Below are 25,782 nucleotides of genomic sequence, written 5' to 3' on the forward strand. Positions count from 1 at the left end.
GAGTTTTCAAACAGTTTATTGTGAAAAAGTCAAACATTGTGTACTTTATGGTGAAGATATCAAAGCTAAATATGTTCAGTTCCTCCAGTTTCTATTTCTTAGTAACATTTACAGCTCCACCGTATCTACATCTAACATTTCTTCAGCTGTGGTCCAGCTTTAAACTGGGTCATGACCTTGTTTCTGTTTGTCCCCACATCAAAGAGAACTAAAAGTATCTTTTCAGTCCCTCAGAGTGGCAAAATCACCTAGATATATCAAAACTAGGGTGAGAACACTTCACTGCTGTATCTCCATTTTGTGACACAACTGGACATAAAAGTAATATGTACATACTATCTACATGTTATTCTCGATTTATAATTACAGCAATTTCTGTAGCTTTTTCTGTTGAGTCAGCTGTGTCCATTGATGTGACATTGGTCGGCTGTTATCATCGGCTCCTGGGACTCCTTCCTGCTTCTCTGCAGCTTTGGCATGATTGGAGGTGGAGCGTGACTCGCAGTAACGTGGCTGTTTCTGTCTGGCTGCAGATCAAACAGACAATCTTGTTGATGCAAGGTTGCCTCACATTTAAGGTATAAGTCATCACCTTGGCACACATGAATATTTTTTACAGAAAGAAGAAAAGGTAATGTTTCCTTTTCTTCTTTCTGTAAAAAATATTCATGTTAGAACTGTTTGCCTCATGTCTAAATGACCATAACATATTGTATCTGCCATACAATCCCAAAGAATCTTAAAGTAATCTGTACATTCAGCTGCATTTCCAACAAAACTGTCAAAAAAAATATATATATATATATACCAGAGCGCTTTTGATCTCAAACAAGTTAGTACAAGTTTAGTACAAGATTTTCATACCAAACTAAAACCAACCCAGGAGATAGGAAGGTTGCATTCAGAACTGTAAAACACTGCAGCATGTGTTAGAAAATGATCAACAGTGATATTAAGATATGTAGTGAATGGGCTAAAACAGTGGTTGTTGTTAGTCTGGGGGCCTTACTCTTAAATCTTAAACTTGCATTAACTTTCTTCTTTTTTTGGCCACCTGGGGGCAGCAAAGCCCCTGGGTGCACATGTGGACCAATGTTGGTATTTATTTGGAGTGATGAATGTAAGCCCAATGCTCACTGTCCTTTAGCTCTTTTTTTTCCTCCTCCCCTCTCCTCTTGTTTTCTCCCCCCCCCACAAGTAATTTCCCCACAGGGATTATTAAAGTATTTCTGATTCTGATTCTGATTCTGTTTTGGTCTACACAAGTGGTTCTGAACCTTTTTGGTGTCAAGGACTCCCAAACTGATAAACACCAGGACATGGACCCATAAGCTAATTGATAATATACAGTCTCAGGGATCCCCATCCTATTTAGTTTTTCCATAACTGTCTCTATTGTAGATTGGAAGTTTAAAATGTGTGAATGATACATTCTCTCACTGGGCTAATAGTGAAAATGAAATTATTCCCTATTTTTCTGGGGATCACCTGTTTGAGAAGCACTGTCTGTCATTTGGTACTGGGCAGGTAGTGTTACAGTTGTTTTTTTAGAACCTTTTTGCTGAAAACAGATGCCACCTGCGATGAGATTGAATCAAATAGTAAAGTTGTGGTCCAGAAAACCATAAGGATCCGCTGACAGATGCTGAAACACTGAGTGAAGTGAAATTGCAGTGCCGGGTTAAAATTCTCTGTGGAGTTTCAATATGAGCAACCCCTTTCACATTACACATTGTCACTGATGTACTGTTAATACAAAATATATCAGTTAAATAGGCTTTATACCCTGTTTGCTTTTTTCCTGTAAAAATTCCATTAAAAATTAGTCAAATTAAATAATCTAAGGCAAAATTCACAAACCTTGACCTTCCAGCACTTCATCAAAATGGTTGATACACTAGATGTCACAAAAGTGTATTTTTTTAACTTAGTAATAGATGAAATGTATAATGTATGCTTATAAGAACTGACCAACTCTGCATCTTGGCTCTACTTAGCTTTTTAGACACTTTCAGCTCATTGTTTTACAGCCCAGACACTATGCTTAACCATTATATATTCCTTTAAATATTCCTTTAAAGATGTCAGACAGCACAGTCTAACCTGTTGTAGTTGAAAGATCCAGTTCCAATAATCCTCCTGACAGCTACAAGAGACTAGCAGGGGCTCCACCAGCTCACCTAAAAGGCAACAGTGATCATATGAAATTACTGTATTCCTCAATGAATTTAGTTTTGCTATAATCCAATGCTACGTTTATGTCACATCTTTATACCCATCAGCTCAAACTCCAGCCGTCCGGGCAGGGCTGACCTCTCCACTGCTTTGATGCTTTGTCGGGGCAACCTGCCCTGTTAGAGATGATGACACGGAAGAAAAAGAAAGCATGTAAGTTGTGCAGACATTTTCTCTTCCATAACATTAAACCATAGTGGTGCAAGAAGCGCCTCATTTTAGCGACTGCACTGAGTTATGTTGTAGGCGGCAGGTGTGAATTACAAAATGTTCCACCTATGCAATATGTTGTGTCAAAAGAACAAGCACTGGTTAACGGTTCCCGGGACACATACTGTAGTTTTCCCACACTGGTTGAGGAAGTATTATTACGTTTTTTCCCCCACAGAGTAATTTTACACTACCTCATATCTTATATTCAGACGCTTGTTGTCAACTGACAGTAGCAGGATGTCTTGAGGGAAGAGAACCATCAGTCTTTCTTGGAGTCCCTGCAAGAACAAAGCCAACAATGTCACTGCTGTGTTAGTTGTCAAATACAGATAATACCACACTGTCAAAATACTGTAACACTATGAAATAATATTCTTCATACACCATAGTCACATGTGCCACAAGTAGCTTTTTAAAGGACAATTGCAGTTTATTACAACTACGTCCTTTTTTTGTAATTTGGTCCCACTATTCCTAATAATAATAATACCATTGTTCTTTCCTAGTTGATAGGGTTAGATATGCTGATATATGCTACAGTATGTTGCTATAAAAGTCAGAGGGAGCAAGAAACACACAAGTCATACAATCAGGTTGTTTACAGGTTTTTAAAAAAGACAAAACAGAAATGGATTTACTGTGCAACGAGGGATTATTGCAACATGTTGTTGTCATCCATCTAACTTTCTGATTCTTATCAGACTTGTTGTTATGTCATATGTTCCTAGATATCAGCACTGAACTTGTGCCTACGATGTTATCGTAATTGATAGAACAGATTGCCAAATGACTTAAATAAAAGTAAAGTAGTAAAGTAAATAGTAAATCATTTCCATGTTGATTTGAGACGCTACAGTTGCTATTAAACAAAGGAGACCTTCACTGAGAGCAATAGCAGCTACAGTGCATGCCACATTGTGTGCCATGAATTAAGTCATTTGAGAGCATGATGATGATATAATAGAGACAACTTGCAGAATGTTAATGCAGTGTGAGTGAGTATTTATTACCTGTCTCTGTGTGTTGATGATATGAACCATAGATATGCATCCCGGCTGACCCATGTGCTGTATCGGTGAGCCCTCCCACTGCCATATCGGAGCTTGTAGTAAGTACTTTTTCAGTTCCTCTCTTTTCCAGTGCTCCTCACAGGGAAACTATGGATGAAATACTGCATGTGATCAATGTATTCATTACAACTTAACCAGAGTGCTTTTTTTATGTGCAGTTGTAGCCTGAAGTACAGCAGTTAGTCATTACTAGATAGGAGAGAGCGCAATGGGAGGGACTCATGTGTTGTGCCATTGACTTGTATCTCCTGTCTTCTATGTGTTGTATCCATTTCTGTAACTCTGCAGCACTGGCACATATGAAGACCTTGGAGTCCATCACTGGATCTAGATGAAAGAGGGAACAACATAAATCATGCTCAGTGCTTACTATGTGTCCCAAGTCTAAGCTGAAATTTCCACTGACTCACTGCTGATCTCAAACATGTGTGGTGAATGGGACGTGTCAGGTTCCAGGGAGACGGCTTGCAAGGAAAGTCCAGAAAGGGGAAGGATGCCCTGCGAGATAAGAGAAGACATTTAAGAAAAATGTCATGTCTGTCATTGTGCTTCCTCCAAAAGTGTTGTAGTGCAGTATTAGTTCTTCTTACGTCAAACTAGAATGTGGAGTTTGAAAGGTGTGGGTGTGTGCCGGTAAGAGGAAAAATATGCTATCAAGTTGCATAATGGGAAGTGTAAGAACCAGCATTTTCTAAGCTAGACCCATGCCAGGAACTCAAAGTCAGAATATTTCAGCCTCTGCAGCATACATTTTAACCATTCTGTTGTAGTCGATTTATAAGGGTGCAATAGACCTTTTTCACAGGAGCCGTTTTTAAATGAAATAGTAGGGTAAACACAGGTGTGCAGCAGAGCCAACATGCACAATAGCAGCACCCTGACTCTGTTCCCCTCCACTCAAAAATATGTTTTTCTATGTGTTCCTACAGTTGGATGTTTGAGCTTCACCGTGCAGAATGATGTATGTGCGTTGACACTGGAAGGATGTTTTCACATTCATCTGCTGAAAGTGGAAAGAGGAAAGTCTGTGCTCAATGAAAAATTTTACGGGGCGGTGTCAATCCTGGTCCACTATGCAATTTATACAAGTGTGATGTAGAAACTTGGAGCAACCGGTACACAAACATTGAGAACAGACTTTACAGTGAAGTAGGAGACATCTTGTGTCCAGCAGGAAAACTTTACAAATGAATGAAATTTGTATATTCATAGATTCTGCCATATTCATTTATTAATGAGGTAGAAGGAATAAATGCTTTTTTAATGATTTTAATGACAAAACATATTGTTCCACATTATTGTTTCAAGCTGATTATTTGTATATGTCTCAATACATTTTGTCAAAAAGGCTGCTGTGAAAAAGGTCTGTACTAACTCACTGGTGTAGGTTATTCTGTAAACTTGTCTGACACTTATTGTCTCATAACCACAATTTGACATTTCTTTGCGATTGTCTTTTTAAATAAAACGCACAAATAATACCTCATAAATGAAGTCTTGTCGAAAGTGGTCCAGGGAGAGGATCAGTAGGTGGAAAGAGAACAACACCAGGAAGTGTTCATTGGTTTCCTGTGGGGTTAAAACACAGGAGTGACACAGATTGAACACCAAATAAGCAAACGTAATGCAGCACTCACTCCTGATTAAAGATCTACAGGCTCATGAATTCATAGTGTTCAAATCTCAAACAGAGGCTCCATCAACTATGTGTTTATAAAACTGATCCATTTTAATATTTTGAAATAGAAGATGTTGTTTTCCAGACAGAAGTTTGTCTTTTAATCAGTCTGGGGTACTTTATGGAATAAAAACTGCTGGTAAACTGTACAAATTATTCTTACAGTGAATTTTAGAATAAGCCCCTTTAGGATGGTACACTGATGGAGACGCACCTCATGACTCCCAGCTGACTCCCACATGTGGTGCCGTGTTACCTGTGTGTAGCTGTTGCAGAGAGACACCAGGGATGAGTGGATGATCTCTCCATACATGTGGGGAGGCTGGCCCTCCCAGTCCCTGATTGGCTGCTGGGAGTAAATCCTGTGGTGCAACTCGTCTCTGCTCCTGCCCCACAGCACCACCTACCGACACAAAGCTGTATCAGCCCATATCTATTGATAATAAGTTGAATATTTTGCAGCTTTTCCAGTGGGTGTCCACTAACCCCAAGTTGTAATAAACCTTGTATGTTGCTGTAAGGATCCTGGGTGTTTTTTTTAAACATGTGCCCTCTCATATGACTGCCCCCATCAGTATTTATATGTGGCCAAATGTTTCACAGACTGATGAGTCATACATTATGCAGCCCATTGGTGTTTGTTTCAGTGTTGCAAGCCTCCAGTCATTGTTGTTTGAGGAGAATGTTGCACAATATTTGATGTCTAAAATTAAAACTATGTCTGCTCTTCTAGGAGCTGATGTTCAAGGTGTGTTGTGTTATTCTGTAGGAGTTTGGATGCTTTATATTTCTCTTTCAAGTGGAAAGAAGTGTGAAAACTCAAATTTGTGTTGCAGTGTTTCCTCCCTCTTTTATTTCCTGTAAAGTCTGAATCACACCAAACAGGGAATGCACAATCTCCCACTTTTGTCATGGAAAGTCCTACACTGTGTTTACAGTGTGTCTGGCCTCAACACAAATAACAGCACAGAGTGGAAACTTGATATTCATGTGAGGCGTATCTCCTCATGCTCTGCACTAAAAAGTGTTAAAGTGTTTGTGTGTCTTACTGAGAAAATAAGTTTCCGCTTCACACTGCCCTGCTCAATACAGACACACACATCACACATCACACATCACACACATACATACTGACCTCTTGTTCCAGGTGTCGTATTGAAGGGTAGCGGGCCGGTGGTGGTGGTGGTGGTGGTGGTGTTGGCTGCTGCTCATCTCTGCTGTTCCTGACTGACAGCTGAAGCCTGGTTTCCCCCAGACTCCACACTCTGTATATCACACATTAACACATCTCATCAGACATAATTGTCACATAACAGAGGTCAATGCTAAGGGCACAGTGGCTAAACCTCACAGTGGCATGTGGGTTATCTCTGTTTTGTTCTGTCTTGCAGCCCAAAAACATGAGAGACAAGCAGACTGGAGAGTCTAAACGGTCCAAAACTGTGATTGTGAGCTCCTGCTTGCACTGGATACAGCTCTGTTGGGTCTAAACGAAAATAAATAGAGACTGAAGAGCAATAGGACATGTCACATTTTAAATGACTTGTCTTGACCCCCCCTGCAGCCCAGCAGCAGCCAGACATAATCAGATTATAGTCATCAGAGCATAGACAGGCCAACCTGCTAACTCTTTACTACCATATTTTGCAGCTTTTGTTCAGGTTTTTTATTGTGCACTGTGGATGTGGCTGTACTCAGAAAAAGTGACAAAATATGGTCAAAACAGTCCATATGCATACAAAAATGGTTGATTTTGATATAAATTATTGTCCCACAATGCAATGCACAAAAGAGTCAGAGGAGCTACTAGCTTTTTTTGAGTTGGAAGCTGCAGTGACATTGTGACACCTCTCAGGGTTACAGCAAAACTAGGTTGGGGGGGGGGTATGGAGAACTGTTGTGTAAATCCTGCTTTGGACAGATGTCATTCTCTGTTTGAGAGATCAATATGTAGAACTTCTTTTTTCTCATTTTAAACTCAAGTTGAAACAGCTTTTAAAGAGCTCTCAGTCATGTATCTATTTCTGTCATTGAATTTTAATCTCATTTGAGTGTTTTGTCCTGTTTTTAAGTATTTTCTTGTAGAGTTTTGTGTATTCTCTATAAAAGCCCATCTAGGAACTTAGACTTGGGCTATAAATGCTGTGTTATGTGACACAGGTCCATCCTAAATACTTGCCCCAATAAAAATAAACATGAAATCTAACAAAAACTAACATTAAAACATGTGGATGGCTCAAGAAGCATTTAATCTTTGGAAATACAGTTTGCTTTCCCTTTGTAAAGTTAAATTTGCAGTTTCATTCCATATTCACAGTTTTACCAACATGGATCAGTGCATATATTGCATAATTTCCTGTAAGCACAAGCGCATATATTTCTTGTTTACCAGACATTATCAGCACACCATCACAATGAGTAAACAGTACTTTATACTTCACTGTGTGTAGAATTTATATCTCGGCACATACTAAACACATCTGATGGAGTGTGTGTCTATATGTGAGTGCGTATCTTTCTAACAGTTAAACATGAGTGGCCTGCATCCATGAGTAATAATTATTAAACAATCACGCATAAGGACTGGTAGCTACTGTTGTGATTAGCCTCTGCTAATCCCCCAGCCTTAGAACAAGCGGGGATTTGTCCCGCCCTGGCTCTGTCATTAAACCCCTCCATGCTTCAGCCATTGTCTTACAGTAATCTGCTAATCACATCAGTGCAGTATCACCGAGTTCCCAAGTTCATGTTGAGTAAATAGGAGCCAATTACTCCTCCTGCCTTGTTGTTCTGCAGGGTGGAAACCATATTGTTGTTTTGCAGGTGTTTTCATTATGGTTAAAGGGTTTATGATTGAACCTTTTCTTCACTGCATCACCAGTACATTCTGTTACTCATTCAGCATGTGCATCCCAGAAAAGGCATCATTTGCAGCTTTGATAAAGGTTATGCAGAAGGCTACGTCCTCTTGTGTTTTACATTCTCAGCTCCAGGACATGATACATGACATGCCAAAGAAAACCACAGCAGTTGAAAGAGAAGCTGCTAAAGCTCTTTTCACTTCACAGCATATCACCGCTTCCTCCTCCAAAACTCACCGATAGGCTACACAAACCACATCTAAAACAAACCTAGGGCACTAAAGCTGCAAAGATAAGCACATCAAATATGAATTAATTCACATTTTAGCTGAGATAATGGTAGTTCTTATTTCCTCTGAGGTCCTTTGTTCCAGGACTCAAGTACAGTCATAATTGTGTGAATTCCCCACCAGGACTTTTCTATTTTTGAGTATGTAAAAAAAAAAAACATTAACTCTTCAAACTGTCAAATTGCATTCGTGTCTTACCCTAAATTGTCTCCAGAGAGTTCCAGGAGCTCAATCTCATCAGGGCCCACCTCGTCCACTCCAGTATGCCTCTGGGTCACACTGCAGCATCCCATGATGGATGAGGAGTTTGTCCCTCTCTTGCCTTGTCTCAGCTTCTAGTCCACACACTGAGCACCATCTGCCCAGACAATCATCTCCACTGCGTGTGTGCGTGTGTGCGCCACGCTAAAACCAAAGAGATAACATAAAAAAACGGGGGCTGGTTGGGTCCAAAAGAGGATATTGTTTGCTGAAGAGAGGGAGGGAGGGGGTTGCTGCTAAGCTCAAGTTCCCCCTTTTTGCCAGCATGAAGTGTAAATTTCCATAGAACCTCGAGAACGAAAGGTGTTACAGCTTTTGAAGAGGAATTGAAGATAAAAGTGGCAAGAAGCTGTCGTCAAGTCACAGCGTAGTAGTTGCTCCTTCCTTCCTGTCAGTTGGCTGGCTGCACAGAACTGAGCAGCTTCCTCAGTTTGTTTTTTTTTACACCCTAAACTCACACTGGGAACCTGCTGTTGCTTCAAATAAAAACCGGTTCTACTGTCATTCAAAATACAAGTTTACCATTTGTTAGATTGAAAAAAAAAAAAAGCATCTCCTACATGTTTAAGGCTAGTCAGGCTCTCCGATTCTCTCGACCTCCTTGTTGAAAAGCATGTGGATGAAGCAAGCATGTTGTTGGGAAAGACGGGACCGTGCCCGTCTGTGTTTGCATGCACCAAGCCTGAATATGGATGGGCAAGTGAGATAATTATAAGTTGTGAAACGGAGAGGTAAAGGGCTGCAGTCAAAACAACAGGCCACAACAACTGTAGAGTGGAGCCTTGTGTTGATCTTCCTGGTTAGGGAGGGTTTGTACACAATCATGTCTGAGTGTTTCTGTCTCTCCACAGGGCAGGAGGCTGTTCTCTTGTTTCCGTGAAGTCATGCAACTTTATGTGAGATGACTGATGACTGTTGATCCGTGCTTTGATTACAGTAAACGAGTCCACCTTTATTGGATGGAAAACCTTTTTTTTTTTTTTTATTCCTTACAAACCAACCAGTAAAATGAACCCAGTTATAATTATTCAAATGCAGACAGATTCTTTATTGTCACATTTAACATTTATTAGCATTTCTCTGAGAGTAAAACAGCACCAGATGTCCAAAGTGTGGATCTGTTTTTATACAAAGCTCTTTAGATCCCAGCTGTTTGTATGTAATGCGTCACAGTTCCTCTTTCGTCTCATAAACTAAGCTCTTTGTGTCCTCTCTGAGCTCTTCTTCACCGGGTTCCTCTCCTCTTCCACCTTTGTTCCCACACACAGGAGGTGCAGCGTAAGGAGGGGCCATCGTCCACGTCTCCAGGGAGCCACAGACGGAGATGCCTTTGCTCGGTGCCGGTGAGGACAGTGACATGATGATCCTCGTCTTCTGTCGAGTCCTAGAGTGTGTCACATCATCTGCGGCCTTCAAATGATGATGTAAAGTACATTTGCTGAGCTTGAGTTCAACCCGCGGCCGGGGGTTCTTAGTCTTAACGGCCTGTGTTGACTGACAGCCTTGATGTAGAGGTGAAGAGGCGGTTGAGGTGGGGGGACGCTCACCACACTTTGAACCATCCCTTCCCTCACCGCTCACTGAGACATTTACAGCATTATCAGGCGATGCTGAGGGTACAATTTTGTCCTCTGTCCCTGACTTACATCTTTTGGGTTCAGTCTTTTGGGTCTTTTTGGTGCTTTTCTGGTGGAATTCACTGCTTGTGTTGCTCTTGCTGCAGGCCAGCGCTGAATCAGGAGGGAATACACCACCGTACAGCAGCACAAACTCCCTCTGACTGACCAAAGGAAGCATCCTCTGCCCGAGACGACACTTGTTGAAGATCTCTAGGGTTAAATCTAGACAAGAGCACGAAAGAGCGACAGCAGATGAAAACATCTTTGGTGGTGTCACACATCAGCCTGTTGAGCAAACCAATCAAGTAGCATATATAATGAAGGGAACTATTACTGTGCCATTTTTGTTTAAGCGTGGTGGCGAATTTGCTTTATAAACATCTACTGAACATAATAATGTGAGCTCACCCAGTGTCTCCACAACAGTGCTGGGTATCACCTCCTTCAGCACTTCACAGTTGGTATGGAGAGCTGGATTACAGTTCATCTCCAACAACCATACCTGTTAGGAGCACACAAAGACACGATTGGTCCAATAATACGCACATTAATGCACACGTTTAATGCTGAGCACCGCTCCTATGTTCAGCAACGCCTCCCCCACCTTGAAGTCGTCGTCGACCATGAAGTCGCAGCCAATCAAGTCAAAGAAGCCCAGTCGGCGGTCTAACTTGGATTTGACTGCAAAGAAACACTGCGTCATGATCTGCTGCATGTGCTTCTGATGCATGGAAAGGAAAAATAACAGTCAGCGAATCCATCCTGCACATACAATACAGCAGCCATTTTGGAAGTCTGCAGCTCTTAGCAACAGTGTCTGAGAATGCAGGTTTGGACGGCTTTAATTTATGCACATTTTAATTTAATTTTTGCACATTTTGTAACACATTCTTACATACTGTGATGGCTATTACAAAATGTGTGAGTTGCACTTTTTCTTTATGAACTGCCTTTTGAATAAGCTGAAGTTTTTGATGGTCTTTTTGGAGAGCCCTGTCAAAACACCACTGCAGTGATCCACCCTGCCAGAAATAAAAGCGTTATGGGTTTTTATAGGTCAGCATTTCCTCAGTTGCTGGCTGTATTTGTAAGATGATAACAAGCTGATGCTTTTATGTGACTATTTAAAACAGAGTCAACTATAACACCAAAGGGGGCACCACAGGTCATGAAGTCTAATTTAATATTTGGGAAGTTTAATTTAGGTTAATTGTTAAAAAATATTAGACATCCATTTTGGTTGGTTATTACATAATGTACCATATTATTATGTTTTCATAATAAAAAAGTGCAAATCCTGAATTTTGTAATAACCACCACAATGTAATAATTTATTAGAAAATGCAGGAAAATGTTTTAAATATTGCATCAGTGCTGTTAATTACAAAATGCAGATACTCCTAAATATTACACACTGGACCTTTAAGCTCCAAACCACTACATCCTACATATCCCACAATGCAACTTGATAGCCTCTTGACAGCAGTATGTAATACAGGTTGTCTGTTAAAAATGACTCGTCTCCAAACCAAAATACCCAGGTGATGTCACCTGAAAAATGTTGTCAGATTTGACAACTCCAGTGTCACAGAATACATGACTCAGCTGTTTTCACAGACTGTGTAGCAAATTGACATTAAAAAAAAGAAAGTTTTCCATTTCTACATAGAGTGGCCATAACAGAATAAATTCTTTCTCGAGCTGAACTTTTATTTGTTTGTATATACTCACTATCGTGTCACTATCAGGGTTTGAGGTTTCATTCTAACAGGTGCCACCAATGATAGAAATGTGCACATTGCACTGCTGGTTGTACTGTAACGCACTACGGATAAAAGCACCCACCAAACAGCACATGTGATATTTCACTTCAGTAATAACATGATATCCTCAGACAGGAGTGAGATCATCCAAGCCCAACCACAATCTCAATTAGCTGCAAGCTCCCAACAACCGTCATTATAAAGGTAATTGGTCCCCGAGAGCTACAACACACAGCAGCACTCACTGCAAAGGCGCCCAGCACCCAGTCCCTGGGCAGACCCTTGGCAACCCGAAACCTGTCGTTGACGTAAGTGTTGAAGCTCTCCATGGACCACACAGTGTCCTCTTTTAGCTGGCTGTACAGAGGGTTCTTCTTCTGCATGTACTAGAGACGGACAGCAGGGGGACCAGAGACACATGAAGCAGAGAGTCAGTTAGAGCCACAGCTAATGCCTCATCTATTCAACCTTCCTGGAAATGAAAAATACAAGCAATGATATGATGCAAATATTTCTCCAGTATAATCATCCATGTTATTGTCCTTTTTAATTTCAGTTAAATGGGAGTTTACATGGTTGATATTAGGAATTAAACGGGTTGAACAGTTAACAAATAAACCAGTCTGACCAAACAAGTCTAACCCAGAGTAAAATCTGTGATATTGTATCAAGTTTGTGAACCTTTAAACTCCAAAAATTAACTCAACATCAGAGCAGTGATGTGATCTTGTCTGCAGTGACTCCATCAAAATATTGTACAGTACAAAAAGAAAAAAAAAAAAAATGTTTTTAATTCAATGTAGACATTCTGGTTTTGACCCGAGAGCACTGTGCTGGAATGGTTTAGTTTTTCAGTGCTGATAATTATTACCCAGCAACTGCATACAAATTAATAATGATTTTCTTTTCATTTAATATAGCACGGACCAGTTTGTCATTGTATATAGGTCATTGGAATGATTGTGGCAGGAAGGCCTTTTTTAGAACCACCACACAAGCAATTTCCTAATCTATTTTAATAGGATGTATCATAGAGATGTTTCTGTAACTGTCTGATTTCCAAGTAATGAGTCAATCTAACGCCACAGCAGATTATCTAAAACCTGTGGGGGAATTCTTGGTTTAAAGGATAGGTTCACAATTTCATGGAAAAACCTGATTCAACTTGAAAATTCTATCCTTTGAAGGGTCCTTTCAGTTAACCCTGGGTATTGCTGTACAGTATCAAGATGTACCTGATTGGTCAGGTGGGCAGAGAGGTTGTTGGAGCTGGGGTCATAGAGGTCACAGGTCAGTCGCACATATCCATGGCGAAAGAAGACCATGTAAGGTACAGTGCAGGCGATCAGAAGGTAAGAGCGCACATCAAACTTTTTCCCCTTCAGGAGCAGAGGACTCTGGATGTAACTGAGAGCAAAATTCAGCTACATCAGCGTTTCTATAGTATAATAAGTATAGTTTGTGATTTGTGGACAAAAAGATGTTGACAAGTACAGACAGTTGCACTCACAAAACTGTCTAATTAGTCTGCAAGCATCTGTATAAACAGATTTATTGAAAGCAGTCTGAGATGAAATTAAATCATCTCTGCTGTACTCTTATTATCCAATGTTGAGGTGAAGGGTAAACATGATGAATGTGACATTGTGTTCATTTTAATAACCCAGTAGTTAAGTTTGTTCACCCACTGTTGGACAATGCGAGCCTGAGGCTGGCGCTGGTGCATCTTCCCGCTGGCCCGGCTGTCCTCTATGTGCTGCAGCTTCAGTTCGAGGGCGGCTACATCCTCCTGACTCTTCATCAGAAAGATTCCTCTGCCTTGGTTCAGACCCGTGGGCTTACAGATCCACATGTGACTCTCGTTGTTGCTCACACCTGGACAGTTGTAAAGTTGATAAATTGACAAACATATGACATATACAGGTATGAAATATAAAGTCCTACTGTCAGCTCTATACTGCTCTGTGTTTTTCTGTTGTGTCCTGTTCTACATTGTTTCTAAATTGTGTTTAGTCCTACAAGTAGATAGATTCTTTATTGTCCTTTTCAAGAAAGGATTTGTTGTCAGTACTTCTATCTGTTTTTCAGTTGCATTAATCAAACACAGCACTCTGTATCACTGAGAAATCGCTCCATATTTGCTCTTTAGTACAACATTATTGCAGCGTTCAAATTTAAAAATTAATATTATGCAGTAGTGGAAAGTAAATTTTCTCAAGTACTGCGGCAATTCTATGCAAGTGCTTTTTCATTTTCTGCTATTTTATACTATATTTTGGAGAGAAACATTGTGCCTTTTACTCCATTTACGTGGTAGCTGTAGTTACAGATTACATCATCTTATAAAATATGATGCATTGCTATCAATCAACAGTATATAAAGTAGTTAAAATTAGCTTCATCTTGACAAGCTGCAGCATTAAAATACTGTGTATATGTTAATAATGTTAATAAGAGTCCTACAATAGAATTGTAACACTGTGAAAGGGGCTATTCTACTGTCCAGTGAGGACATAGCTAATACTTATGAGTGCAGGAGTTTTATTTTTAATGAAATATTCTTGCTTTGAGTGAGTTATTATGTGTGAGTGTTTACTTTGTGTAGAACACTGAATAAGTGATTTCTGTGTTCTGATTTGTTCTTTTGTTCTTTACCACAGATTCATCTGTCACCCAGAGATGTAAACGAGCTGTCTGTGTCTTTCTCCTGTTTACTTAGTGATAACCATGTTTGTCATAACCTGTGCATTGCTTATCATGATGCTGTGTGTCTGTATCTCTACAAACAATACAGAAACCATTTATTCTCTAGTCCTTAAAATGAAGGGAAACTCATGTTCAGTTCTAATATGAAATGTATTCAGTCCTGTGTCGTGCTGCAGCAGCTCTACATCCATCCCTGTTGAGCATTTCTTCTCATGTTTGTGTCTCAGCCCTGCCCTCTGCTGACTCATCTCTATGGCAACAGCATGTTCCCCTGGTGATTTTATCAGGGCCTTATGGGAGGTGAAGTGCATTATTTTCCAACGTCCTCAACCTCTTGATTAAACAATCACCAAGGTAACTGTTGTCTGCTGAGGACAAACTATTGAGTTTCTTTTCATTGTTGGATGCATGACAAGTCAAGTTTGATTTATCTCACTTTAAACTGGAGCTCATTAACCAAACACAAATCCAGTTGAACCAGTTTTGTGTTGTCATTGCATCAGACTACTAATGTGTTAGAGGTTAAAGAAGGTGGGATGTCTGGTGCATTTTACCCTCCTGCTGGGCAAAGAAAGCCTCTCTCTCTTCCCTCACATCCATGCGAAAGGTGGTGGGAATGAACTCTTCCATTTTCAGCCTCCTGTGAGGTACAACAGAACAAGACGGAAGCCCAAATGAATGTCTGCGTGTCCTCAGCAGGTCAGGGTTAGAAAAAAGTGCCAGATGTTGAAACTGCCTGAGAAAGTTATTTTAATTTAATTTAAAAAAAGAGGTGCTTTGTGTTTTTAGTTGCATTGTCAATGAGTGGTAAGACATCTGTACAGTGATTGCAGATTCATTTCTAAATCATAATGTTCACTGTAATGCAGTGACTCAAGCAAGTTTTATATCTCTGAAAATTCCTTTCCCAAAATATTGTTGGCTGCCGGGAATGTAGGAAAAAACCCATTCAGCAGTATTAGTAAGCATGGTCCATTATATATACACTGCATATCTTCCAAGTAAAGAACACAAAAATACTTTTTTCAGCTTTAGTTTAAAGGACCAGTGTGTTGGATTTAGTGGAATCTAGTGATGAAGTTTCAGACTGAAACCAAAAGAAATATTAATAATTAACCAGTGAAATAGCTTATATAATTGACACACGTAATGCTCAATACCAAGCTTGTGTGATTCAGACAGGAGGCCTGATTTCTGATGATGCAATTTGACGTTCATTAAATAGTATCACAGGCTGATACAGTATGCCTTTCAGTCAGTATTTGCAGAGCTGGGACTCTATTGAACCTACATGACGGTACCAGATGGTTGCTAGGACATTTGGGACACAACTATAAATTGTGTAAACAAAACAGACAGCTATATCTGTCTGCGTTTAATACACACAGCCTATGTGGATACGAAATGGATAGCAGACAAATACAGCAGGAACACAGCTGTCTATTTCACCTCAGTCCTCGACCGTGGTTGACTTTGCTGCTGACCCGCTCGTACTCCCGCAGGCTGCTGAGGAGACCGATCTTAGTGGTGAGGACCTTGTTGTTGGGAATCTGGTAAACCAGCTGTTCACCTGGGAACAACACATGAGGATTTCAACTTTTCTGTCTGTGAAAGAAAGGCAAAACAAATCTCTTTTCTACTGGAAGCTAAATGAGAAAAGAAATGTATCGTTGGTTATATTTTTCAGAAACAGATGTGTAAAGGTAGCAGTGATGGTGATGAGAGCGATTGCTGAACCTTCTCTGAAGTTACAGTAGTTGACTGGCGATTTGGTCTCACACCACTTGAGTTTGAAATCCTCCCTGTGCTTGTTGTAAATCCTCTTCCATCCTCTGCTTTCACAGTAACTGCTCACTCTAAAGGAAAAGTCCCAGAGAAATCAATTACACCTCTGCTTTAATCACACGACAGTCCAAAGGTCAGGGGTCACATGTAAAACTAGACTTTGACTGACAAGTGGCCCTAGAAAAATATACAGCAGGTGAATGATGTTTTCTGCTTTTCATTTTGAAATTGGATAACCTCACTCAAGATGTGATTACATTTTTAAATGCCTAACACCTTATTGATAACCGCCATTTCCTTTATTTCATATTTCCTTACTTACATTTCAGCCCCATTGGCTCCTCCAAAGAAGTAGAAAGGCCCAGGCCCCCGGGGCTCTTCTGCCTGCCGCTCCTTGTCCCTGGCTGGGTTGGAGCAAGTCGACAAGCCCCTGGGGAAGGACCTCCGGAGGTATCGCTCCACCAGGCAAGCACCTGATACTTTTACACACACAAACACATCATCACAAACAAATCATGTATGCACACGGTCACTCACTTTCACAAACCTTGTTCTATTACTATGTACATGAACTTATATGGATGCACAGTTGAAAATCAGTGGATTACAAGACTATAAAAAAATTATTTTGAAAGGGAATCATGTGCTGTATTTTATTTTGTTATGCTGCAATAAAGGATCAACAAATGACATCACACTTCATGTCTCACTTCTCCCTCCACACACCTGACCCTCTATTCCGGCTTTCCTGGTTGAAAGTGATGTGGGAAAACCTCTCTCTCTTTTCCTGAGTCTTCGTCTCCTCCCTCTGGACCTGCTCCAGTCCACCTTCTGATGTCACTTCCTGCACGCCACTATGGTCAGGTGACGAAGGCTGTTCTCCTCCAGGCTCCTCCTCGTGCCTCAGGCTTCCCGTGGGCCGGTTGTCCCCACAGGGAACCTCCACTAGTTCCTCCGTCTCTGCTCCTTCCCCTTGTTGCTTTTGCAGTCCGGTCTCCTCCGCCTGGCCCTCACTGCTGGGCTCCACCCAGCATGCAGAGGACATGATGGTGTAGATTGCTGCTGATGGTTAGAAATGTTCCAACATGGGAGGACAGGTGGACCCTGTAGTCAGAGATTAGTGGAGTGGAGTATGAGAGGAAAAGAAGAAGGGATTCTGGTATTCAGAGGATGATTCCTAATTATTTTGGTGACTCCTGACCTTTTGTCTAACACCACCACAAACACCCAACGCTGTGTGTTTACGCTTGCATTGCTGTCATATTGTTAATTACCTTGAGACAGTCAGCTGCTCATGCATTGCTGGGTTAGGGAAGTCATGTAGCCATGCAGAAGCTATAGAGAAGTGGAAGGTATTCAGAAACCCAAAAATACCTCCTTTTTATTGTTTTAACATCTGAAATTTTAAATATGCTTATGTTCATGCTATAAGGCCCCCATTCAGCCAGTCTTTGTCCTCAAGAACACTAGAAAATGTCTCACCATCAGCAGAACAACTTAACAGGAGAAACAGTTGATGACAAAATATTTCACCCACACCAGACAAATAGTTCAAGACATCCTAGCAGACATACTAACCGTATTTTGTGATGCACAAGCACCCTCAACTAGAGCTGGTAACAAGACAGCAAAGTGGGTCTGGTTTGTGGCACAATTGTAGGAAAATCCAACTTCCAGCAAGCGCTGCAAAATGCTCCCAGACATGCAACCACAAGAAGTGACACATTTCTATGAGTACATATTCCCCTCCTTCTGTGGGCAACACACTGTGGTAACGAAAGAGCTTGGCAACTGAAAGAACAGGGCATGAACACTTCAATCAATCACAAGGGCACTTTTGCAAGTATCCAAGAACCACCCAGTAAGTCCTGATGGGGTCACTGACTCATGTGCTTCTAGAAATCAAATGTGCTGCCCCAGCCCCTCACTTACTCACTCACTCACTGACCTTACTCAGAAAGGAGGTGACATCAAACTAATAGATGTAGAAAACTGGCAGCAAGGGATATTATATGTAAGTACAACTTACAATGTTTTTGCACAGATCTCGGGTCTGCCACACTTTTTATGTATGTTGTGTTACCTCGGCTTGTAGATGAATATGTTAGAGGACGGTTTAAGCTAGATGAAAGATATACTGAGATAATGAGATAACATTAAGAGAATCAGAATTACATCTGATAGCTTTGGGCTGCGTACACCAACTTCCTGTCAATGTTAAGCAAAAACATGCTGTCACAGTTGTTAACTTTCAGTTTTAAGAACAAAATACGAAACATCAAGGCTAAAGAGAGTATAAATGTTGCAAGTGGTTAAAAAAGTTTTTTTTTCCATATTCCAAGTTTATGTTCTAAACAAAGTTGTTTGAATTTAAACAAATACAATGTCAACATGAAAGATGACTAGGATTTAATTTTCTTTAAAAACTCTTTATTTGGTTATTTCTCATATCTCCTTTTACATCCAAAATATTTCAACATAGGCTGACGATTTACTTTAGGGAGTTACAGTATGTATACAGTCTTATTTAAACATGAAAATGTGTATAAAAACAAATCAAAACAAATTGAAATTAAAAAAAACACTGAAAACGGAAGTAAATAACACAAATAAATCAAAATAAAACTAAGCGAGGGTTATATGTAAGATCAACTTACACAGTCGTACACATCCACCCTAGTGCACATTGTAAAATATCCATATTTATTTGAAAAAATAATAATAAAATGTCCTGTTTATTTGGTCTAACTTTTAAAAAAGTCATACAGACTACTTCCACCTGCAGTCCAGTTCCTGCATTAATAATAATCACATTCTGTACAACAGAACTGTTAAACTGTTAAAACTCAAATCCACAACTTACGTATAATGTTAGTCATGAAAAAGGTATACTCACATTGATTTAGTTTAAATCATGAATGAGATCTGGCCTTAAGTTGACAAGAGCAGCACATATTCTTAGAATCTTGTCTATTTTAGGAGCCATGGTGCTCGAAACAACCTCTGACAGTATTTTGTAAACTTTCAAACGGCTGATTGCTCTTCCAACATGAACTCTTACTTCTTCAGGTAGCTGACAGCGCTTTTTTGTAAAAGAGGCCATTACCAATTTAACTCCTCTGTCCAACAGCAATTTTTTTATGTTAAAGCCTCGATCGGCCATGACCTCATCTCCGGGCTTTAAGTGGTCTAATATTCCTGAGTCCATGCTTATGAATTTGTCACTGCATCGCCCCCCATACACTGGAGAGATGAACATGATTAGTCCACATGGGGCTATTGCTACCAGGTATTTCACTTTGTTATCTGATGAAAAATGGCTGTATGATTCCTTACTTGAATTAACAACTTTGGGTTTTTGGAAAAGGATCTCACTGCAGTCTAAAATACATGTTGTATTGGGAAAGTTCTTCTTGAATGCTTCAGGCGAGGTTGCCCGAATGGTTTCTTTTGGAAGCCATGGAATTAGAGGTAACAAAACTTCCTCCAGTCTGTCAATCCAATATGAGAATATCTTGCTGGCCATGCTCTGCGGTATATGAAACTGTCGGCCCAGATCACCTATCAAATGGTCAGACTTTAGGGTCATAAGTGTCATGAGAACTTGATCTTGCACAGACATTGGAAATGCATTGCTAGCATATACTTCCAGTGTTGACACAAGGATGTGAAAAGTTTTTAGGGATAAACCGGTGTAGAGAAAAGCATCAAAGTCGTTCTTAAGCATCGAGGACCCAATGTCATCGCCATCCGTCTTGCAATAATCGTGGTCGTGTTGTGCTGGGTCCTCGCGCTGTGCATGAACTGAGCGCTGCTGTGGGTCAGGGGGATGTGCAGAATCAGCGTGATCTGAGACAGCTGAAGTGAAGTCCACCATGAAAAACACACATAAGCATGGCCAGAGTTAAACACAAGTCGGTACAACAGACACTGTATATTCACTTTCATGTATGTAAATGAGGGTTGACAAAACTGTGTCTATAAAACAGGTGTATAATAAACCCATATATGTTACCACTTCAAATACACACTGAAGTCTGCGCACCCTTTAATCATGGGTTTTAAATTTGAGACTTGCATTTAAATAACCTAGCATGATTCAATAATAGAGCTGCAATGATTAGTTAATTACTTTACTTACAACTATTAAATCATCATTTTCTGTCATTTTTTTTAAAAAAGTAAAAATTCTCTGAAGCTTCTAAAATGTGAACATTTTCTGGTCTCTTTAGTTCTATGTCACAGTACACTGAATATCTGGGTTATGGACAAAACTAGACATTTGATGACGTCATTTTAGGCTTTGGGAACCAATGATCAACATTTTCCACCATTTTATTGTCCAAACAACTAACCGATTAATGAGAAAATAATTGACACATTAATCTATAATGAAAATAACACTAATAATACTGTAACAGAAAAGTTACAGTATAACAGTTAGTTGCAGCCATATACAGTATTACATGTAATATGACATGGGCTGCAACTAACAAATATTTACATTATTGATTAATATATTGTTTATTTTCTAGATTAATCGATGAACCCCTCGGTCTATAAGATGCAGGAAAACATAATGTCTTTAAATGGTTATGTTGTTTTTCTGTATGTATGCCTATTTCTGTCTGTACATTGAGAGCCAAGTAAACCCTTGTATGTGTGCACACCATTGACAGTAAGTAAGTAGTAAGGCACACACAGCTGGCCAATAACAGTGGTTCTGATTATATACAATATATAAAAGTTACAGGATGAAATAAGTATCTAGGTGAGGCTCTTTTAAATATTCAATCTGTACTGATCAATTCAACAGTAACTTTATTACACAAAGCATATATGACGTGTGTGTGTGTGTGTGTGTGTGTGTGTGTGTGTGTGTGTGTGTGTGTGTGAATGAACATACAGTTGAACATCTGGGTTCCTTCTGCAGAGGCTGTGTTACCGCCGGAGTCAGCAGCTTGTGTTCGGACTGGTTTCCGCCTCCTCTTCGGACGAGGAGGTCGGTCGTAGCCCAGATAAAGCTCCGGGTCGGGGTGCAGTACGGAGGGTCTCTTATTGACAAAATGATAAGAGCAAACATACACTCTCTTTGGAGGACGTTGTAGTTTCAACGCCGCAAGCCAGGCTGTCCTCCTGTCCTTATTGACGGGCATGGTGTGCAGGGCGTAGGGCGGAGGGCACGGACATCTCTGCCGGACTTGTTGGTGTTGTAAACAAAATGTTTGTGAGAAAGTCTTCAGTTTCTTGGAGCTGTTGTAGCAACCATCCGCAGCACACGTTGAACCCGAGCTCATCTTTAAGACGATATCACCGCTACGAGCTAGATAATGAATATAAAGTTGAGTTTTTTTACTTGTGTTTCTTCATCAGTGTTTCTTTGCGCTGGTTGATGAACGCAGTCACCTGGAAGCAGACAACCGGCCGGCGGAAGTAATCCTTTGATTTGCAGTAGCTTCTGAAGAAACTTTATTATATTTATCTATATTTATCAAATTTTACTTCTTGCCAAATTCCACATTCACTCATGTAAATTTACAAACACAAAGCAAAATCCCGAATTTAACTCAATTCAATTCAGTTTTATTTGTATAGCGCCAATTCATAACAGAAGTTATGTCAGGACACTTTTCTAATAGAGCAGGTCTAGACCGAACTCCTTATAACATTATTTACAGAGACCCAAAAGTTCCCAAAAATATTTGTATTTAATAAGGAAATGGAACAATATGTGTAATGAAACAGAAAAGCTATCAAAAGGATAAATGTGTGCAATATTTTTAATATTTTGAAACTTTTTAAGTGAACTTATTTTATTATGTTAGCTTTATTTAATTTATTATATTTTTTGTTTTGTTTTCGCAGTGCTTCATTTGTCTGTGCATGCCTCTAATGTTTTGCTTTTGATACTATGTATGTTTTTGGTTTGAAATAAACATAACAACAACAACAAAGAAATGTGAATAGTTTCCAGAGGTGGTTCCTTTCCTCTAGCAACACCAACAGACTGAAATGTCAAAATCTCACATACTGACAAGCAGATTTCTATGAAATCTTCCTGCCCCCATTGTAACTGAATGCCCTAATACCCTTCCTCTAGCACCACCATCAGAACAAACCTTACATGTTAAGGCTCACTGCAGAAACCTCTTAGAAAAGTTTCGTTTGGTTTAATGAACATTTCATCCTCCAGGGGTTGCTAGCACCCGCTAGCAGCTTTAGACTTTTAGCCTTGTCTTTATAGTTCAAATTTAGCAAACCTGAGAAATAAAATAAAAAAAGATGTAATGATGGTGTTTTGTATTAAAAGACAGGAGCTGAACTATATCTTTGTTGTAGCTACATTTTAGAGGAAAATGGTTTACCTGCAACTCCAGTGTCACACACATGTACAGCCAGACTCCATGGAAACCTACTCTTCTTCGGCCTTGAGCGCTCAACCTTGTAGTCCAACTGCAGGGCCCAGACAAACAGCAAACCCACAGACTGAAGGAGAGACTCCACATAGGGGAAATGACATGGTCTGTCAGCAGTTTAGCCCTCTGAAACCAGCCATAGTCACGCTGCAGCCACTAGACCAATGTAAACAATCACCGGTTACTTGGGTAATGGGACCCCTAGCAACAGTTGTCTCTTGTAGATTGAATCTTACAACAACAGCAGCTCAAGACAAACTAACTACTCAAGATTATGTATCCCACACACACCCCACCTCTAAGTTTAGCCTCATTCAATATTAATTGCCTGTAAGCCTCTGTTGTGTGAACCCTATGGTAACATAAGAGCAGAAGTGTCAATCAAAAAGGATTTGCCAGGTATTATATCACGACACAAAAGGTAAAATAATATTTTCCACTTGCACTGTGACAAATTGTTATTTAAAAAAGTCATAAATCTGTCCAGGGGACATGTTTTCATGTAGATATAATGGTATCTACCATACATTTTATACTGGTATCTATGCAAACTAGAGTTATTTGGAAAAAAACTGTAGTAGGGGATAAAATAATTATTAGAGCAAATTATCAACATGTTTTTGATGTTTCAAAACTTTTAGATACAAAATAACTTGAGCTGTAAAATAACCTGAGCCCTTGATTAAACTGAAAGCCTCCAGACATCATTTTAATGTGAACATCAATTTATTTCAGTATTAATTCATCCAGCTGAATCATTCACAGAAACATTATTTTTATGGCCGACATCATCATTAATCATATCGTCTAGTGGCAAATCCAGTGGCAGGAACGCAGTTAAGCAACATAGCATTTGTCTGCTCGCATGGCAAATCCACTTATCACCTTTCTGTCTCAGTGATTTGACTCAGGAGGAAACACCCAGGCCCAACCACAGTTGGCAATTATGCATAATCTCCTCTCTTCCTCCCAACAGTCTGATAATTGACAGGGGTGGGTGCCTCTTAGACCCAGAATCCATGCAACCGTATAATTACACATACAGTAGGGTAACCAGGAGTGACGCGTACACTTAACACCAATGTAGTTTAAGGGGGCATTCACACTGAGCAGTATTTAGAGCAGTCAAACTCTGTAGTGTTATTCTGCACAAGTCACTAACGAAATTGGGAACAGCCTCCAAAAATGCAAGGGATTATGGGTAAAAGAAGAGACTGATGATGACAGCTGTTGAAGCTGATTATTGAGTAGAATAAAATATATTTCTTAATTGGTATATTGACCACAGAAGCACATGATAAAAGTAAGATGTGGTTTGACTCCCTGATGACAGGTTTCTAAAATATGTCCAATAAACAAGCTGCTTGTGCGTCTTTGGTCTAAAGGATCTGGTTTGCTTGGAACTGAGTGATATGTACTTTCAGGGACCAGTGTGTAACATTTAGGAGGATCTATTGGCAGATGGAATATAATAGGCTATTCATGTTAATGTTTTCATTAGTGTTTAATCAGCTTTGTGTTTTTGTTACCTTAGAGAGAGCCATTTTTATCTAGACGCTGCTGGTCGCCTTCCATGGAGTCCGCCATGCTAAATGTTTCTACAGTAGCCCATAATGGATAAAACAAACACAGGCTGTAAATAGGGCCTTTTTTATTTTTCATGAGCTTTGCAGCAACAGTAGGTTTGTCCTTCATGCTTCATACATACACAGGTTGTCAAATACAGATGCCAGTGGTGTTCAGTTAGTTGCAATCTGCAACTTCACCACTAGATGCCACTAAATCATTTAAACTGGTCCTTTAACAAACCCAATAAATAAAAATTTAAAACATTAAAAAAACAAATTAATTTAAAACACATAAAAACATTGCCTCCATTGTTCATATGAAAGAAATGCAAAGTGTAAGTCTAATCACACTCTATATGACGTGTTGTTAGGGTTGGACTAAATTTACAAAAAGGAATCTACAGTCACCAGACAGTCAGTTCAGTCAATGTCTCTTTTAGGTGTCTGAGTGCAAAACTGCAGCGATAAGAGAGAACTGCCTGGCAATGATGCGAGTCCAGCCACAGCACCCCAGTTATTAGAGGCCTACTATATTCGTGTTTAACAGAGCTTTGTGTGGAGCCAGTGTCAGCCACACCTTGATAAAGAGCCGCCATCTGATAGACACACTGTGCAAAGTGCTGCGTAGGTGGACAAAGAGAACAGGCTTGTTTTACAGCCCTGTCGACCTCATGGTTTGCCATCTGCCAAGAGGCTGTGTGTGTGTGTGTGTGTGTGTGTGTGTGTGTGTGTGTGTGTGTGTGTGTGTATTTATATATGATAATATGCTTGTGTGTTTTGTGTTGCTATCTGTATGTTCCCTTTTTGTATTACATATTTCATGATTCAAATGTTAATTAATAACTTTTAATTTGATTTGATCTCCATCTGTCAGTGACAATGCAACACTCTTATTATCCTTTAACTTTTTTTCAATTTATTTTATTTATGCAAATTAAGTTTGAGGTTCTGTATGTGGTGCTCTTCTCATTGTCCGTTCATTCATGGCAAATCACACACATAGAATTGACTATATCACTATATCGCATTTTGGGTGAAACAGTTTTCACAAACTCACAAAGTATGAAAATTGAATGCATGAAAATGAATATATAATCATTAGATGAAAAGTGTGTGTGTGTGTGTGTGTGTGTGTGTGTGTGTGTGTGTGTGTCTGTGTGTGTCTGTCTGTCTCGGGGCGGCGACACCATAAAGAGTTGTTGGAGACTCGCCCATTCCCATGTCATCCCAACTGCCTCCTGTACCAGGAAGTGCTCAGCAATTACAGGGATGCAGCCTGCAGCAGTGGTGTCCCTCCACAACCCATTATTTGGAGGG

The 25,782-nt window shown here is 39.9% G+C and overlaps 2 protein-coding genes across 4 annotated transcripts; both read right to left on the reverse strand.

The window, feature by feature from the left end:
* On the reverse strand, positions 1-9,541 carry LOC127376963 (pleckstrin homology domain-containing family N member 1). Its single transcript, XM_051424445.1, has 11 exons — positions 8,546-9,541; positions 6,332-6,461; positions 5,453-5,599; positions 5,001-5,087; positions 3,929-4,016; positions 3,709-3,845; positions 3,459-3,605; positions 2,640-2,726; positions 2,276-2,351; positions 2,104-2,180; positions 1-527 (listed from the first exon to the last, which is right to left on the reverse strand). Exons 1-11 carry the CDS (start codon positions 8,638-8,640, stop codon positions 396-398), a joined length of 1,203 nt encoding a protein of 400 aa, XP_051280405.1. The 5' UTR covers positions 8,641-9,541; the 3' UTR covers positions 1-395.
* Positions 9,542-9,632: 91 nt separating this feature from the next.
* ttll10 (tubulin tyrosine ligase-like family, member 10) lies at positions 9,633-23,133 on the reverse strand. 3 transcript variants are annotated; one of them, XM_051424444.1, is made up of 12 exons: positions 22,847-23,133; positions 17,208-17,585; positions 16,804-16,954; positions 16,434-16,552; positions 16,146-16,266; positions 15,251-15,336; positions 13,679-13,865; positions 13,226-13,397; positions 12,236-12,376; positions 10,832-10,948; positions 10,636-10,729; positions 9,633-10,449 (listed from the first exon to the last, which is right to left on the reverse strand). In XM_051424444.1, the coding sequence occupies exons 2-12, from the start codon at positions 17,524-17,526 to the stop codon at positions 9,776-9,778; spliced, it is 2,181 nt and encodes a 726-aa protein (XP_051280404.1). In that variant the 5' UTR covers positions 17,527-17,585; positions 22,847-23,133; the 3' UTR covers positions 9,633-9,775. The 3 variants fall into 3 exon arrangements, with proteins under 3 accessions (XP_051280404.1, XP_051280402.1, XP_051280403.1); XM_051424442.1 differs by having other exon boundaries at positions 16,804-16,960; positions 22,847-23,132; XM_051424443.1 differs by lacking the exon at positions 22,847-23,133 and adding an exon at positions 18,060-18,122 and having other exon boundaries at positions 16,804-16,960.
* Between the last annotated feature and the right edge of the window lie 2,649 nt (positions 23,134-25,782).

This window comes from Dicentrarchus labrax, unplaced genomic scaffold (assembly GCF_905237075.1).
Source record: "Dicentrarchus labrax unplaced genomic scaffold, dlabrax2021, whole genome shotgun sequence".
NCBI classification, from domain to species: Eukaryota; Metazoa; Chordata; class Actinopteri; family Moronidae; genus Dicentrarchus; species Dicentrarchus labrax.

Coding starts and splice junctions, on each gene's coding strand:
- ttll10 (XM_051424442.1), bottom strand. CDS start 17,526: ATGTCCTCTGCATGCTGGGTGGAGCCCAGCAGTGAGGGCCAGGCGGAG. Junction 15,337..16,145: donor AACCACGGTCGAGGACTGAG/GTGAAATAGACA, acceptor TGTACCTCACAG/GAGGCTGAAAATGGAAGAGT. Junction 13,866..15,250: donor TTTCTTTGCCCAGCAGGAGG/GTAAAATGCACC, acceptor ACAACTGTCCAG/GTGTGAGCAACAACGAGAGT.
- LOC127376963 (XM_051424445.1), bottom strand. CDS start 8,640: ATGGGATGCTGCAGTGTGACCCAGAGGCATACTGGAGTGGACGAGGTG. Junction 2,352..2,639: donor GTCTGAATATAAGATATGAG/GTAGTGTAAAAT, acceptor CATCTCTAACAG/GGCAGGTTGCCCCGACAAAG. Junction 528..2,103: donor GGATCTTTCAACTACAACAG/GTTAGACTGTGC, acceptor TTTGATCTGCAG/CCAGACAGAAACAGCCACGT.